Source organism: Strix aluco, chromosome 6 (genome assembly GCF_031877795.1).
Source record: "Strix aluco isolate bStrAlu1 chromosome 6, bStrAlu1.hap1, whole genome shotgun sequence".
Classification (NCBI taxonomy): Eukaryota; Metazoa; Chordata; class Aves; order Strigiformes; family Strigidae; genus Strix; species Strix aluco.
Window position 1 is genome coordinate 11940095 of NC_133936.1, and position 18194 is coordinate 11958288.

The following is an 18194-nucleotide window of genomic DNA, read 5'->3' on the forward strand; positions in this document are numbered from 1 at the left end:
CCCGGGGGTTCGCTGTCTCTCTCTGCAGGCCGGCCAGGTTTCCAGGCTATGGGCAGATGGCAGGACACGACAGACTCCACAGAGTCCTTCTAGATTAGGTGCAAGACCTTTGGAGATGATTTCTTCATTTGCCAAATAGGTTTTTAATCCCCATGGGTGGGGAGGAGGGCTCCAGAGCGTGGCCCCACTGCCCTCGGAGGACGGGAACTCACGTACCGCTTGTCCGCACAGCCTCCTGCCGGTGCTGGGGCTGGCTTCCCTTATGGATGGACTTGCCAAGCACCTCCCAGAGCTTCTTGAAAATGATGGTGTGTGCAAAAAGCTGGAAAAGCTGTTAAAATCCGTGCAAGTAACTCTTCCCAATTCTCTTCCTCTTTCTCAGGGCTTTTTCACAGAGATGAAAGCCAAGCCGCGTTGCTCTGAAGAGTAGAAATCCCTGCCAGCGAGGGGCCCGGGGCGGGCTGCTGGCGAGCCTGGTGAGGTGCTGTGCACTGAAACGGGGAATACGGGCAGGGGGGTGCAGCTACCCCACAGCCACCGAGGCTCAGGGGCCAGTACACTGCACCCATGGCACATGATGCTGCCAGAGATGCTCGCCCGGGAAACACGGTGGGCTCCAAACCCAAGGGACTTCTCCCTCAGAGAAAAGATGGTGACAGGCTGCCCTCTCCAACATGTTTTCCTCCTCTAAAAGCCCCTGCTCACCCTAGGGAGCTCCCACACAAGCCGAAGGGCAGCGGGTGGTGTTTGCTGTGGTGATGCAGGAGTCCTGGGTTCTGCGCAGCACTCCCTCAGGGAATGCTCTGCACTGCTTTGAGATTACCAGGTGGAAAAAAAACCACTTCTGGTTATATGGCTTTTGCAGAGTTTTACTTTTCTTCTCTCTGAAAAGCAGCACAAGGCTCAGCCCTGAAACCCCTGTTTGAATGAGGATCTCACAGCCCAGCCCTCAGCCAAGCATCCGCAGCCACGAGCAGGGGAAGGCAGCCCAGGGTCTCATGCTGACAAGGGCTCCCTGAAGAAATCCCAGCAACCACCACCTGCACCACTGTGACTGCCTGTCTGGTCTGCAAGCGAACAAACTCATGGGGATGGAACTGCCCAACATAAAAACTTCTCACACCACCTTCAGCATCAGCCCACACCAGGCAAACACAAAGCCTAAGGGATGAAACTCAGTTGGCAATGCAGACAGTCCTCAGGTAACACAGCTGGCTCTTTTTTCTAGGAACATAAATATAGTTGAAACGAGATAGATTTATTTTTTCCATTGGATGAAATACCTGTAGCTTGATCCAGGGTAGGTGAAAACTTGTAACGCTCCCTCTGCAGCCAGGAGCATTTCTGTTTCCCGTACAATGATGGCTGAAAATGAGAACCCCACACAAGGTGACAAAGGCAGACCAAACGGCCTCTGCTCAAGTGATGTGGGGTCTAACACTGACCAGGCAGACAGGGAGCTGGAGGGAGGGAGCGGGGGGTGAGATAAAGAAGTGGGAGGATGGGTCAGCATTATTCAATAAAAAAGCCAGAAATAGACCTTGCTTCTTCCCCCTCCAGCCTGTGCTGTTTCAGGGCTCAAACCAAGAAAGGCACATGAAGTGCATACTTGAATGCCTTTGGGGACCTGCAGGGATCTAAGGGACTTAGATCTAAGTGACTTAAGTGTAACTTAGTGTAAGGTCAGGCTTTAGAAAAGCAGCATAGGTGCTGCATCCAGCAACTCAGCATTTTGCAGTACTGGGCCACTTTTTTCCTGGTTTGTTAAACTCATGTTATAAAGATAGAAAGGCATCTGCGGCAGTGACTCCACTGGCAAAGTGACTCCGACTGCCCTAATTCCTAGCAAGAGCTTATCTTTCATTTGTGCACACATGCTGTATCTGGTGGAGAGCGAAAAACCATTCTGCAATGCCAGCGGCCGGTCCTGAAATGCCCTGCAAGCGCAGCTCGGCTGCCTGTGAGGGCTTCTCGCCCTGGCCAGAGTTTGCTTCTCCACTGCAGTCCTCGCCGTGCCTAACCCACCTCCCTGGAAGAGGCTTGAGCCTAGCCCAGACACATGCAATACACAGAAGGGCCCCGTGGACGCCCAGATTTTTCCAATGCCGCATTTAAGTCCTATTTTAAGGAATTGCATTGAAAACAGGAGTCAGAATACTTTTTCCCCCAATGCATAAGGCTAGGCTGCAAACCAAGCCCTCTGTAATAAGATCTGTGCTTTATCTAAACAGTAGAGGGCATGTTTACTCCGAGACAAGCAGCTCAGCATTTTGTAAACAATTCATGGCACTTCTTGTTCACTGAGTTAAAATAAAATATTGACGCATTTGCACATGCTGGTAGCAGAGTCAGCAGCATGTTCCTTGCTCCATCACTCCAAAAAAACCCAAACCGATTTTCAGAAAAAGATTAAATGGGTTACAGAGGAATTAAGCCAACTAATTTGTAGGAAAAGATCTATCAATCCGTCTCTGACTTGGTCAACATTTACTTTAAGACTTTTGAGGAGACAAGCTCACAGTGTCACCAGCCTCCCCTCCCCCAAAGAAGAAACAAATTAACAAGACAAATTTCTTGATAAAAGGAGCAAATAAGGATCCTGCTATGCATGGATAGATGCTGCCAAAGGGAAAATATAATTTAAAATGGGAGAATAATAACTGATGAAGTCCTCTTGCCCTCATCACGCTCCTGCTATGAGGCCCTAATGGCTGGTGTGCTTCAACGGCTGTAGCTGTGGGATGTCTCTTGTACTCCAGGCACTGTGTTGTAGCACTCTATCCCTTCCTTGCAGATAAAATAGGTCACTCCTTCCTTTTCCAAAAGCTAAACCACCGTGCCTGCGCTGCCACCTCAGGCTATGTCACACCTAATGAGCCACCCTTCTGGTCAGTCTCAGCAATCCCTGGCCACTCAGGGCAGCAGGACAGTGGTGTCAGCCATGGAGGCCACCCCAGGGAAACATGGGAGGTTCTCAGGATTGTACGTGTTCATACTGTGATAACAGGCCAGGAAAGGCTTTCTTACCAGTACTGTACAAGATCTCACCAAAAGAGTATGTTAGATCTGCTCTGGAGATGGACAACTCAAGGCAGGGGGTGAAGGCATTTGCCTAAGGCACTTGGGAATTCTTGGCCTGAGCTGAGTGTTGACTTGGAGCCAATGCTGTATCCACCAAACCATTACTTACTCAACCACTTGGACTGTGGGGGTGTTAACACGATATTCTTCCCTACAGGATGTTTCCTAGTGCTTATCTTAAGTGTCTCTGAGAGGTTCTTAGCATGCTAAAATGTCATAACTGAAAAAAAGGGATTATGAAGCCCAATTTACGTACCTTGGCAACAGCCCAGCTCACTAATCTAATGATGGCACTTCCACTGACTCGGGGTCATCTCTCCTTTGCACAGCTAAGAAACTGGAACAAACACTAGACAGTGACAGCTGGGTGTTGGTCAGGGTTGCTTGTAAGGCACTGCAGTTGGAGTCATGCTGTGCAAAACAAGACGTCTGGAGCCGTGTCAGATCCCTACATGTGAGGTCCACCCCAAAGCCTGGAAGAGCTGCTGATAAATTTAGTGACATTTAGGTCAGTCAGGTCTTCTGACTGCTGTAAGGACACTCACTCAGACAAGAGAGGTAGCCTGATGGGATCTGCACAGTTGACTTATGACCCCTTTAGCAATATCAAAACCCCATGAGACGTTACGACACAGAATCGTAGGACAATTAGTTGCGTCATTGTCCAGGACCTCAGACTTGGGTGTGGATGGTATTTACTGATTCACAAGGGCATACACCTTCTTCCCAGAAGTGGAGTCGCCTGTCCCTGTGCAATTAGCTACAGACATGTGGAAAGGGAGTCTCCAATCTTTCTTAAATATAGGTTACTCCTATCCCTCCCGTGGCTAGACATGCTCCTTAAGTGCCTGCTCCTACACTCACGTGCCTAACAGGTGAGTTTGCACCTTCTGTTTTGTGAAACAACAGCAAAAAGCAGAAAACTAGGGGGGGGGGGGGAAATTTCATTTCCATCCTTAATGGCTTTCATTACATATTAATAAAAAAAAGAAACATCCACCAAGAGATACTCTTTCTAATCAAAGTTACAATGAATGGAAAGTTCTCCAGGGCCAGCATGTCCCTGTGGGGGCAAAACCACAGTAATGGCATTTTAGCTCTTTTAAACAGTCACCCAGAATTTGAGTTTCCTGTTCTCTATATATGTTCTCCACATTTCTTTCTGTCTATGTTTCCCCTTGAAACAAAGGCAAAGTGCTTCAGAAATCTGGAATCTACTGAACACATATGTAGTATTTTATGAATAGCAAGCAAAGGTAGATCTGAAAGACCACAGTAGCTGTGGGACTTCATGGGTACTACAACCAGCTTACCGACTTGTTGCGCAGTGAGTAGGCTGGAGGTAAATTGCACTGACATTTCCAAGTAATTAATATGTCTGCTTTGCATGTAGAAACTGCTCTCTGTTCCAGCACTGGGTGCACGTTCTCATGCATGGTGGGAGGAAGAGGGACGTCAGGGGTGACAGTCCTCTAAGAGAAGCCAGGTGACTTGCCCTGTTATTACCTGGCTGCAATAACAGGTACAGACGACTCCACCTTAATGACACAGGTAGGGCCTCGTGCACCTCTGAGAGTTGTTGGCCAGGACACAGCTCTCCTACCAGCACTCCCAGTGTCTATAAAATCCATCACGAGCTGAGCCAGGTGTGAGGAGAAGGTGATCCCCCTCCTTGGGCAGCCACTCACGCTGTCTCCAGCTCCCCCGGGAGCTCACCAGTGGCTCCACTGGGAGGTACCATGCGGAGTAGGGAAAGGAAAACCAGGCGAGATGCTGATTTTCACTGCACACGCAGGTTGAGGTGGAGGGGTGGCACAGCTGTTTAACAATTGTTTAAGCCTAGGACACAAAGCGTAAAAGACTGTTGAAGCCCTGAACCAGGCTCTGGTGGTGGAAGTACCTTGCCTTGCCTCTGTTTTAATGAGAAAAGACTTTAGCTCCCAAGGCCTTAATATAGTTCATTTCTCATAACATGTTTGAAAAGGAGCATCAAAACACTCAAAATGAAGGGAAAGGGAGAACAACTGTGGTTTCCAGTAGTGAATAAGCCAGACCTTTACAGACTAGACTTCCCCATGGCCTCTTCTATGGATTCATGAGCGTTTTATAGCCCTCCCTTATTCTGCTCCCTCGATAATTTTGTTTAGTTTATATTGGGTACCAGCAATCCCTCCCCCCCAATATTTCTTAGCCGGACCAACAATCTGACCACACTCACTCCAGGCTGCAGGTGTACCAGAACAAAGTGAGGGCCATGCTGCTCCTTGCAGAGCAGTGTGACCTTAGTAAGTCATCACCACAACTGCACTCTTATTTATTTGCGATTTTAAACATTTGCTCAGCCCCAAGTCAGAAGCAGACTTGAGCTTTCCAAGCCACAGGGAACATCGTGGCTCCTGGGGACTGCAGTGCAGCACAGGCACAGTCACCTCCAGTAAGTGACCTGGGAGATGCAGGAGGGAGTTTCTGAGTGAAATCAAGTCACGTATTAGGCATGTAGTTACTCCCCCAATAGCAGATTCAATACCATAGCTAAGACTTCACATTAGTGTCTTTTGGTTTAAATAGAAAGGCTTTTATCTCCTGAACTTCAGAGAGGCAGGCAAGATCAGTAGACTGGACCATGGTAAAAAACCCAAATCAAACAAAAAAGATCCATGTGGAGTATGCTGGGAATAACAAGAAATGCCACCAGTGTAAGAACTCAGATACCTTCCACTGACAATTTTAAAACATACCATTTTCCTGCTGTTGAGAAAAGTCAAAACACAGAAATCCTCTGCAAAAAGAATGGTGATTCTCACCTAGCTCTGTACAATACACCTGTATCTCAGCCACCTTTTAGTCCAGAGGGCAATTTTCAGTGATCTAAAGCTTACATGGACTCACGTGCAATAACTGGGCACTGCCTTGTAACAAATACATATACTTCTAGTTGTTACCTGTGACTGGTAAAATGCTCTTAAACGCAAACACACTCCTGAGAATAATGCAGCTTTAGCGATAAGGACCATCCAATCTCCAGGATGTCAGCTGGGTCAAAAGCTTTCCTTTAGTACACATCGCCTTCTCAAAGATGGGTTTATTTGTGCCAAAACAATTAAAATAAGAGAGAGACTTCAGGTTAAAAGCTGAGGTGGTACATCTCGATACACTTCTCCCCCCTTTTTTTTTTTTTCCCTCCAGGAGGAAGATCAGCTTTCTTTTGCAGGATATTTATAGTGCAGCCTGGCTAACAACATCCTGGAGATCTCCTAGAACACAGAGAACCCTGTCCTCCAGTGGCCTGCCCTGTCATCTCTACAAAATCACTTATGTCTCTCTGAACCTTGCCCTGGCCTGTTTCAGTAGGAGGCTCTTTCAGCCTTGGTACAATGTATACAAATGCTTGGTGTTGTCACTATACACAGAAAAAAATGGGTTCTGCAAGATGTTGAGGAGAACCAGATATATAACTCTTTATGATTTTAAGCTCTCTCAACAAGGCGTGTCCTGGTCACTGCACTAGAACTAGTGGCTTCACACTGGAAAAAGAGTAGTGTAACGTATCATAATTTGCGTCCCCCTATCTGCATCAGCCTTGTCTGTGATATGGGTACATTCATGTAGCCAGTTTTACCATACTCCTTCAGTACCTTTACAGAAATGCAATTTCCCACTCTGCCAGGAGAAAAAAAGAAACTTTGTCTTATCTTCTAGATAATTTAAAGCACTCATCGTGGTGCACCAACATTTGCTCCAGTGATTTGTAACACAAGCCTGACTAGCAGCTCCGCACGTATTGCCAGGATAAGGGGTGTTTTTAATATAGAAAGTTGCTACATTTATTGGCAGTTGACATGCATGCATTATTGTTTCACTGATTGAGGTGCCAGGTGGGAAACAGCTACTAAGGGTGGCTATGTGAGCCTCCAGCTCAGCAGTATCTTGTTCCTCAGCTTCCTCCACTGCTCCCACCACAACAGCAACCCAAATTCCAGTTCAACGCTTGGCAAAACCAGAATTGGTGCTTTGTGTGACTCACATTTAACTGGCACATATGTCCATGAGCGATACAGACCCACCAGCTCCCCTTTCAGCAAAGGCATTTCAAAACAGGCACATGTTCTTGGAAACAAAAAAATAATCACAAGGATGATTGTCTCTACCTCCATGCTAGTATTGGGGTCAAGGTCATCACACTCTGATTCCTCTGAGCTGTTTGTCTCCTTGTTTGGCAGCGTGAAGAGGAAGAAAGAGAACAAGAGATTAGAAGAGAAATTGGTTAGACAGGGCAGAGCAGCACAGGAGTTGTGAGCAGCATGGAAATGGGTAACAGTACAGAAAGTGCTCTAAAAAACCGAACAAAAACCAAACCAACAACAAAACAGGGGAAGCAAAGGCAAAGACATGCTTTTGCCAAAGAAGAGGCAGTGATTCTGCAAGTCGTTCGGGTAGTAAAAACAGCGAGGAAGCAACAGGAGGAAGAACTGTGGCCACCATGCTGGAGCAACAGCCTCCCTCGGGCCCAGTCCTTCCCCGGCTGGCTGCAGGGTGGCTGCGCAGGGGGTGCGAGGGGTGCCCGGGTTGCAGTGGCAGGGTTCCTCCCTTTGCACATGCCATGGCTATTTCACTAGGCTTACAAGACGGAAAGCCTCTGCAAAGGAAAACACTTAATCATGGGCTCTCCTGGAGAGGGGTGGATCCAGAGGACATGCTCAAGTGCTTTCCTAAATCAAGGCTGGGCTTTGGTTGTGTCAAAATCACAACGAGTGTTTGCTTGCCTCTGTTAGGAGGGAAAGCCCCACATTAGTCCTGAGCAGGCCTCATGGTCGGTTTATAGGGATGGGTCCTCTGAATTGGAGCACAGTAGTCAGGCACCCAGAGCAGAAGATGGAGCTTAACCCCACAGTTCTCAACCTTTTCCATACTGGGAGATCTCAGAGAGAGAGAGACAGACACAGACACAGACACACACACACACAGACACACACGAGACCCTCTCCTGGCAAGACAGAGTCAGTATCTCTGCCTGGTCTGATAATACAGAAAGAAAAAGGTCATTGAGACCATCTCCCCAGACCAAAAATCTGAAGCATCTCAAGGTTGAGAACCCCTTATCTTAAGATGTGGTCAAATATTGGCCTGAAGAGAACTCATCAACTTCAGTAAGGCCGTTGGTTCACCCAGGGGCTTTCTCACCACTGCAGCGGCTCCGATGGAGCTGCAGATTGGGCTAGGTCAGAGGTCAGTAAATCACTATTGTCTCAATTTTAAGAACAGTTATTTAACCATACATATAGTTGTTTATTTAATGAAGATTACTTACTTCCATGTGGGATGCCAGGAAAAAGAAAATGAAAAACAAAGGCTGCATTTTATCTTGCATGCAAAAATCCTGCTAAAATAGATACTACAAAAAAAGAAAAAAAAGATAGCTAAAGTGGAAAAAAAAAAAAAAAACCACACCAAAAAACAAACCCAAAATTGCCACCCCCTCCCTCTCTCAGGAGAGGATGCTATAGGGGGTGAAAAGGATGGGAAGCAGGAGAGCAGCACACAGCTTTCAGATGGCCTTACTCACTTTAACAGAGACTTTGTTCCCCAGAATATCCTTGGATTTACGTGGCCCATTGGCTTCATTTTTGCCACTGCTCTCCTTTTCCGCCCGCTTTCTCATGCGCAGGGTATGCCATGAACATGACTTCCTGTTGTACCAAAAAATGCAGCAATCAAATGGCAAATCTTAGCAGGAAGGAAGGATTTGGAAAGGGGAACCAGCATCCACATTTGCGATTACTGCAATTCCCTAGAAGGTGAAAGCCACCAGCAATATGCCTATCTCAATCTGAGCAATGAGAGTTGAAGTTAAAAATCAAACCAAACAGATCTGCGAAGCAGATGTTGTGCCACACTTGCTGCTTAAATGCATGGAGCAGGAAAAATAATGTCCATGATGGAAGCAGGCAACTAGAACTTGGTCATCTGGTTTCAGGGACTTTGTCGCATTGCCACAAATAGAAATTTATTTTATTTTTGCTACAGTTAAAACATCAATTTGGTCCTCAGTCTTGTTGGTTAAAAGCAGTGAAACAAATGTAAATACATGGGAATTGTCTTAATAGATTACTCAGTAGAGCAAATAAAATTTAAGAAATTCAAGGTGTTTCTCCCTACATGTTGCTCAGAACATGAGTAGCTCAACAAACAGGAGCTACATCATGGACTTTCCAAGAGATAAGTCATTTCTAGAATGACAAGATCTGTTGTGCCTCTCAAGACCAAGAATTTCCCATTTGATTTTGCCAATCCGGTTAGAGAGGACATCAGTTGGTCCACGGTTTTTGGCAAGCATCACAGCAGTCACGATTTCCAGTACATTTTTCACCCCTCATTACTGCTCCTATGACCCTACTCTTGGAAAAAAATAATAATAGACCATGTCACCCTTTGTAAGAGCAATGCTGTGTTGACAACAGAAATTGCATATCAAAGCAGACATAAAAAATTAAGAAAAAAACAAACCAGTTCTTAATATGGATTTCTTTTGGTTTAAATAGTGGACAGGTGGGGGGTGGGGGGTTGGGATTTGGGAAGGGGTATGTTGTCCAAAGCAGAAAGCTCTCAAAACAGCAGTGTGATGAGCTGGGATCCAGGTTCAAAGCATCTGCCCACCTTTAAGTCATGCAAATTTGATTTGCATGTTTAAGCCCAATGTTTGGCACATGTCATGTCTACAGTACCTTGATACATTTTACAAAGTAAGTTGCATGTAATCCAACGATCACCTGCGATGCCAATAAAACGCAGTATGTTAGCAAGGTAGGACTCAAAGGGTGCCCCACACAGCTGACGCTCCCCCATGAACACGGCGTCTGATTCCTAAGCGTTTTTTGGTTATACTTCAGCACCTGATGGGAGCTGTACAATAGCTCAAAGTAAAAAAAAAGTAAACTAATGGCCCCCCAGCAGCTGGCTGCCACTGAACACAAGACTGAATTGGGTCATATTGACTGTTTTTGCAACCAGGATTAGTATCTCCACTGTGAACAGCTGGCACAGGCAGTCGTGTTTGAGCACAAGGAGCACCAGAGCACCCTGCACGTCTCAGCCAGACAGCAAGTGCTGTCTGATATTTGGCCGTTTCTGAAGGAGGTCCAAATTAGATGTGCAGAGCGGGGGAAGTTATCCAACACTTCAGGACTGTTACATTTTTCTTCAAGATATGGTAAGAGTCAAGGACGTGGCTGATGGACTCCCTGACCTATCAGTGAATAATACATGATACCAACGCTACTGGATTGACCACATATTTTGTGTACAGTAATTGTCAACAGAAGAAACAGTTTTATTACTTATACTAATTAGTCAATAGGATCTGGCAGACTAGACAGGGCTGAACACAACACCAGCTCCAGGTCATTTTTTACCCGTAAGACTTCTATTATTCAAGCATCTTTTTGGTTTCAGGGTTGTTTTAGCTGTTTGAGTACGAAAACATGATTTACAACCTTAAATCTCACTGCAGTGAGAAAGAGAGAAGTGCAATGCATGTGTCTTTCAATTTTGTTACGCCTTCCTGGCCACAATTCATCCGACTACATAATTTGACGCAGAATTTGACTGTACAGCTGCCATGAAATCAGAGTTTTCCCCAGCAGCCTGGTGCCGTGGATGAATCTAAGGGCACATGGTTGCATATTGTGGTTAGAGAGGAACCCGGGAATGGCCGCGGCAGATGTGCAAGAGACGTGCTAAGCAATTCCTTTGGCTTAACATGCAATTCATAGGAGCATTCATTACTGACTGACAGGTAAAGTCATCATTTCTCTTAACTGAAACTGCAGCAGAGATCAAATTATTATTTTTAGTGAATCTGTCACAAAATGTTTCCTTGTGTTCGATTCTGTGCCTTGAGGTACTCATGTAAGGTAACACAATTTGTAGCATACATCATGCATTACTATCTAGTCATTTTAAATGTTAAAAGAAATCAACAGGTATTACTGAAAAGAGGGTTGTACCTTCTGTATTTAATACCAAAACCCCACTTTCTTGCATTAGTCATTTCAGACTGACAAATTTCTAAAAATCAGAAAAGAAAAATATATATATCCACACATTTGTTAAATAAGCAACAAAATGTTATAAACAAACAAAAAAAAAACCAAACCAAAAAAGGGTCAAACTAGTTCTTTTACCTCATTAAAACATGCTCATGGTGAAAATTTATTTTACATATTTAAAATAGTACATTTAAAATTAGTTACATTACAGGTACAATGATGAACATTGCGACTATCCATTATATTGCACAACCTGACTTCATCGATATGAGTTTGTTTCTTTTCTTTTTTTTTTTAAATAGTGCAAAATACTTTATACAGGAATGTACTTGGATGGGGGTCTTGCAAACCAAAAAATATATTACAAAAGTTACTGCGAACAGAAAAAAACCCAAACCAAACGAAAATAAAATAAAAAAAAGATACAAGCTGTACAAGAAAATTGCCATAGACAACAAAATCTCTCCTCCTTGAGAAGCGAAGCTCTGTCCAACACGGGGCCTGGATTTTTTTGTGTTTTTTTTTTTTTTTTTTTTGCTAGATGCTGTTATAACCAATATATAGATTAGTAACTTAATACAACATAAATATAAGTCCAGTCCAAGCAGATCCATGTTGGTGTAAAATGGCATAACGTAAAACATATCTTTAACTGTCTATGGTTTTATTTCTCTCCAAAGCATAAACAAAACCCCACAAAATGAAAATAAGCAAAACCCGAGCCATCCACCATGGCTGCCCGATGCTGCGGATTGACCACTCAGCTTGTTCCAATGGCACTGTAGATAAAAATCAGCAGGAATTCCCTACCATTTGGGTTTGTTTATTTTTATTTTATTTTTTTCCTCAAAAAATCCACATAGTGCTCCCAGCGAAGCCAACATGGCACTTACTTGATGCTTCCGTCGGTATTATCTGTAGTGGATTTAGTGAGGGGAGCCAAGATATTGCCAGGGATCCATCCTTCAGCGGCTGGAGAGTGGTCGTTTGCAGGCTGGTACACCAGGAACATGTTCTGCTGGTTGATAGCAAGGATCTGAACCACCTCTCCTTGATTCACACAGATCTCATCTTCCTTCAGTGCATAGTAATCTTTAACCACCACCATGGAAGAGGTCCCATTGCACCCTCCCAAATCAGTCTGCAAAAAGGGACACAACAGAAACCGGTGAGCGGGCAGCACTGAGGAACCTGTCTTTTCCAGCAGCAATCCCACTACTTCATTTCCAGCCTAATTGTACCAGGGCAAAGGATACAAAACTCTTAAAGTTCACATTGGTAGAAAAGGATTTTAAGGATCTGAAAGGCGGCAGTGATCTGATACAAACCAGCCTCCTATTTCACATTGGATTTCACAGCTGCTAGCAATGGTGCCCCAACAATGTTCTCATTTGTATGGTGTTACAGATGAACGATCTGGGCTGAGCCAAATGGGGGGAAGGATCAATGAAAGCTCAACGTTAGAAGCCGAATGAATACTCACACATCTCATGATCTTAAATGTAGGTCATATTGGAAAGTGGCTTTGGTCAACCACAGCCAGCAGCAGGGTCCAAACACCGCTGATCGTTACTGACTCTTTGGTGGTTTGTGTGCAGTGCACATGCACCCAGATTACACCCTTCAGCTGGCACCCTGCGAGCTGTTACGTGGGAAAAAGTCTAAACTCTTCTACACCATCAGAGTAGACCTCTTCAGGAATGGGTGATTAATGGATATTAGAGAAGCCTGAATATTGCTGCTGCCAGTACTGCAAATGGATATTCAGTTCACCAGGTCTGCAAACAGTGCCCCAAAAAACACGGGGATCAGCGTTCCAGGCTCCAGGGTCAGGCTCTGTCTCCACTTCCCAGCCAAAGTACCACCCATCTGGGTGCCAGAGCTTTCACAGTCTCAGTTTAAACCTTAATCACATTTTATACCATTGTTTCAGTATGTTGATTCCTGTTCACCTGGTTAGCTGATAATTAAAGCTATATTCACAGATCATCTGTGGTATATGAAATGGGCTATGAGATCATGTTTTATCAGATGAGTTCAGTACCTTGCTTTGTTCATACTTGTCTCCGGGCTGTGAGTGTTCATACCCTGTGCTGCCATTGGAGGTAGATATCTTCAGGGGTGGGAGAGATGGGTTACGGCTTGTAGCCTTCAAAGGCTTCTCAGACCCTACTGGAACAGAAGAATAGGGTCTGCTGTTGGGCTGAGGGACCCTACCGGTCTGGGGCCTCAGCACTGCTGAGCTACTTTCTTTGCGTTGGTACTCTATGGGAGACTGTAGCGCTGCAAAAGAGGACAAGAATTAGCTATATGCTTTCAATGATGTTGCAAAGGGCTGCAGAGAGTGTGTGGGGTGATTCAATCGGAACAGACACGTAAGTTGCAAACCAAATGGACAGGAGATGCCACCCATGGAAGCACATAGCACGTTCATGGCTAGACAGGACACAAGCATGTTACATTGTACTGCACATGAACTGAACACAGCACTTCATGCTACTGTGAAGAACAGCTTCTCTAACCAACACAGTGGGTTAAAATAGTTGCCATTTATAGCTTTTATTAATTGCATTCGTTTTCTTTGAAGTTGCACAAATTAACTGCATCCTGTAGTCAAAATAAATGAAAGCCCAAATAAGAGATGCACAGCTCATTTACAGTCAATTTTGCTATCACCAGAAAACACAGGTCAAGACCCATGTCTCATTTGCATATTCCCAAGACAATGTGACTACTAAATACTCTTCAGACATGATGCACTGCAACTTAGCTCTCTATGTGCTTTCTATATTAACTACTTTGGTTCAAACTGCTGGAAATGACCAGTAAGTGAGGAAGTATAGGGAGCACAAAGACATTAATCCCAGCAGTCCAGACCTCTCCAGTAGACACTCACAAGCAACATTAAACAGCTTCATAAGCCTTAAAAGAGAGTCTGCTTGTAAAAGTGTACATTACATAGTCATGGAGAGAGCTTACACTGGGAAAAGGAAGGATAAAAATGCCAGATGGTAAAGAAATAAAGAATTTGTTATGTTTGGAGGAGAAGGGATCAGGGCTGGGACTCACAGTAAATGGGAAAGAAACAGATTTGCTAGGCTCAGACTACCATCCCCAGACCTATGGGTTTAGTTTTTTGCATGTCATGTGGCTTTAATGGATGATTTATAGTCAGTTAGTACTGCACCAGACTAAACCTACTGGAATGCAGAGAGACTAGTCTAGCAAGAGGCAGACGGAGGACATAATGTCACAGCATCAGCCCAGCCAGGGAACCACAACAGAAGGAATGTCTTTCCCAACAAGAGGAAAAGGAAAGAAAAACAGAAAGGCTCAGCACCACACAGCATACTCTCTAGCATTCCACTTCCAGAGAAAAGCAGGACTACTCCAACAAGAAATCACTTAATACTAAAGAACAAGAGACTAAAAAAAAATCAAAGAGAATGCCAGATCACCATTTTCTTCAAAAGAACACAAACATAGACCTGTAGCAATCTGGTCGATTACTTGGCTCCAAAACCTACACAGTGACCCTTGTCACAAAAGTGCTTCGTATTTATGCCACAGTGACTGCCAGTTTCACTCGCTTACCTCAACTGCAGCTGAAAATGGTTTGGTCCTGCTGCAGATCAGCCACAGAGGAGAAGGAAGGTTGGGGAGAACTTTGACAATTTTGACAGTGATGGTGACATTCTTCTAGTACATACAGTAGATTAGGCTGCAAGCTCTTTAGCAGTAAGATCTGAATGAATACTTCTCAATCAATCTCAAAACAATTTATCCTACTCAGCGCTTTTAAAGGGCATTTAGATGAGTGTCCACTTGTGACTACTAATTCCACCATTAACTGTCACAGCGATGCCTGGCTTCCAGCCTCCTGTTCAACATCTGTGAGTGTTCTTACAAGCTTCTGGCAAAAATCAGTGTCCATGTACTTGCGTGCTCTCTCTTTCTCTCTCAAAACCCCCCACAAAACATGATTAAAGAAGAGGTACAGATAAATGGCATTTTCCTTATGAAATATATCCATCAGTGACATATTTTGTTTACGGCTTGCTTCTTAAAGCAACAAAAGAACAGTCACTATAGCCAATCATTTGGTGCACAGTCTGTTTCTCAAGCTTAGCAGCTTTTGCTTTTCCAAGGAAAAATATTAAAAGCTTGAATATTACAGTGTAATTGCATCAAGTTTTACATTTATGAACTGTGGATGCAAATACTATGTTTTGTATATAGCCCCGTACTCTTTAGGGCTTGCCTGTTGAAAAGAAAAAAATCAGAGACAGCTTGGGCAGGAATTCACAGGGAATATTTTGTTATTAAGTTTATGCAGCATTGGCTCAGTGTGGATTTAATATGATTTTAAAGACAGAAAACATCCGCTTTAATGAAATGCAAAGCTAAAGAACGTATTTAAAGATTAGTCAGCCTCAATAAGATTACATCCTAAAAGCCACTTAAATTGTTCTGGACTGGACAGGCTCTACTGGATACAATATAATTTTCTTGGATCTTATTTATAGGTTTAAAGTAAATCCTTAAGCCTGTGTTTTAATATAAATCTATTTTTACTTCTAGGTTTAGAGATACTGACAATTATGTTCCTAACCCATCAAATTCCTTGCTGGCCTCACAGAAGATGAGCTAAATAGGGGTTATGAAGATGCTTCAGTAGAAAAAGGGGCTACAGGGCCTAAGTCCTGGGAGGATAAGAGTGAATAATACAATGAAGAGTGAATAAAACAATGAGTGAGAAAGATGTGGAAGAGACAGAAAACCCCTGCAGTACTGTCTGTGGAGTTCTCATAAAGTTTAAAAAAAAATTTCTGTAGATAAACATTAGTGGAACTTATTTTTATTCCAATAATCCCTCATTCAAAGCCAACTGCACCAACACAAAACCAGCAAGTTTTGGTACCAGTTGGTCAAACTGGAGAACTTAGACTGCTCATTTCACCAATGTATTTAAAGAATCATTTTACAGTGGTTGTATGAGGCCATTTCTATTCCAAGTCACGAAAACCCAATATCAAGTTTGGAATCACAGATGAAACACTATTTCCCTTCTCAGCCATAGTTTTCGAACTGTCACAAACAGCTTTTGCCTGTAACCCTTTGCCAGTTAACTTATGAAAAGTAAAACTAAGCTAAATTAAAATTTTAAAAACCTCCACATTGAAGAAAAGGGAACCTTTGTTTTGATGTGAACTGAAAGAGCCTCTTCAGATTTTGCAACAGAAAATCCACAAAACTAAACACCAAAACTCGAAAATCAAAAAAGCTAACGGATTGTGCCAAGCCAAAACATTTTGATTCAAGCAAATAAGATTCATCATTGAACATGTAATAAGTTTTTAAATATAGAACTCTTTCTAATATAAACTCCATAACAAAAGCTGTTTCGAAATGAATAGTGCAAAACAATTTTGGAAGCATCCAAAGTAATGATTCCCACTTTGTTGCTTCCAAACAAACAAAAGAGATACTATCTTTAGATTTTTCCTCTAGTCCTGGTTCCTCTTCTTTCGCTCATCCAGTCATGAGCAGGAACAAGCTAAAATTGCTAATTGAATTTGATTCCTCTGTATTTTCAAAATACACACTTCTGTTGATCATGTGCGTTTGTCTGGGTTTTTTTAGAAACACAGCTTTAATTTGAAATATTATTTCAAACCACCCCAAATCTATTCCTAAAGCAAAGCTGACATTTTGGAAAGGCTCCTGTTCATGCACAGCTCCCATGGTTCCTAGAAGAAACAAGCCCAGATGTTTCTTTGCCCTCTCTTTTTTTTTTTTTTTTTGTTGAAAGCAGCTGCTGCCCCACACAGTTTGGGCCTGTAAGGGGGTGGATGGTGAGGCAGCCTTCATCCCACCTCATGTCCTCAGCTTGTAGCACGTGGTGACGTTGAACAGGAGGTTCTTGGGGTTAAGCCTTACTCTGAGTAAGTGGGAGATACTGTGTAGATACAATAGCAACCTGGCTTCAACATGGTCTTGGGAAAGGATTAGATTTAAAATCTCCCTGTAGCATGGAAAGCACCAGGTGATACAGCCCTGCAAACCCCAGCATTTTTAAAGGATCTTGCACAAATGTACCAGCAAAGGCACATCACTGATGGAGGGACTTGAGACCTGAACATGAACCTGACTGATATATGCATGGCAACTGCACAGGGACCCACCACCTATTTAAGCAGGGAGCCAGTAGGCTGCCAAAAACAGTCCACAAGATGCTGCTAATGGAGCCAGGCCAGAATGACATGCAGTCTTTAATGCAAGATGGGGCTCCAGCAGCTTCTCAGGGTGGGCTCCAGGGCCACACAGCAGTTCAGATCAGGCTTGCCCAGCCCTTCTCCCATTCTTCATCTTCCCACCAGGCAGACCTGGCATGCAAGACAGAGACTTCTCTAGAGTGGCACTGAGGTGGTCTCTTTTCAAAGATCAGCTGTAAATTATGAGGACTCTTTCCCATGTACTCTGTGGATATGGCTTGACCCAGTGCTTAATGACAGGCAGACTGGGTCTAGTTTTCTCCTCGTGATTTACCTTATGAAAAGAAGTCACCGAATGTTTTTCTCGTAGAGGAAACAAAGACACAAAGATTCTAAATCCCATTTAGGGTCACAGTTTGGGAAACAGAGCAAAGACCATGTACATACCATTTAGGAAATCTCTTTGTGTGTCCAGGACCTGGTTGATGTCCTGTACCCAAGCTTGTTGAATTTCTGGATTAGCTGCCTGTAAAATTACTCTCTCTGATGTTTCCCGGCTCATTAGGGCAAACTTGCAGGGATCATTGTCCACGTTTTCTTCAATGATAAGGTAGTTCATCTGAAACAAGCCAAGGTAAGCATGTGTTACATGGACCATGAGTTAACATTACTCAAGAATCAGAATAAAATTGTTGTGAAAAGTTCCTGAAAATAATTGAGTCCAATAACAGACTCTCAGATCATAATCAGAAGAATCTGCCTCATCTAGATTTAGGCAGATAAATCTTAAGCTTAAATATGATGCTTAATAAAGCTCTGACAGATGTACCAGACATCCACCTGCCTTGTCTTG

The 18194-nt window shown here is 43.8% G+C and overlaps 1 protein-coding gene across 12 annotated transcripts in view; it reads right to left on the bottom strand.

Moving 5' to 3' along the window:
* KALRN (kalirin RhoGEF kinase) overlaps nucleotides 1-18194 on the bottom strand; it is a 526665-nt gene that overhangs the window by 20799 nt on the left and 487672 nt on the right. For 6 of the 12 annotated variants that reach the window (XM_074828701.1, XM_074828707.1, XM_074828703.1 and 3 more), the window contains 5 exons: nucleotides 17789-17960; nucleotides 13171-13409; nucleotides 12020-12267; nucleotides 8645-8768; nucleotides 7230-7289 (listed from right to left, as the gene is read on the bottom strand). In XM_074828701.1, coding sequence (XP_074684802.1) covers nucleotides 7230-7289; nucleotides 8645-8768; nucleotides 12020-12267; nucleotides 13171-13409; nucleotides 17789-17960 — 843 coding nt within the window. Of the gene's footprint in view, nucleotides 1-6023; nucleotides 6148-7226; nucleotides 7290-7844; nucleotides 8769-9803; nucleotides 9849-11064; nucleotides 11146-12019; nucleotides 12268-13170; nucleotides 13410-17788; nucleotides 17961-18194 lie in introns of those variants that run through there. The other 6 variants (XR_012623758.1, XR_012623760.1, XM_074828706.1 and 3 more) reach the window with 6 other exon arrangements.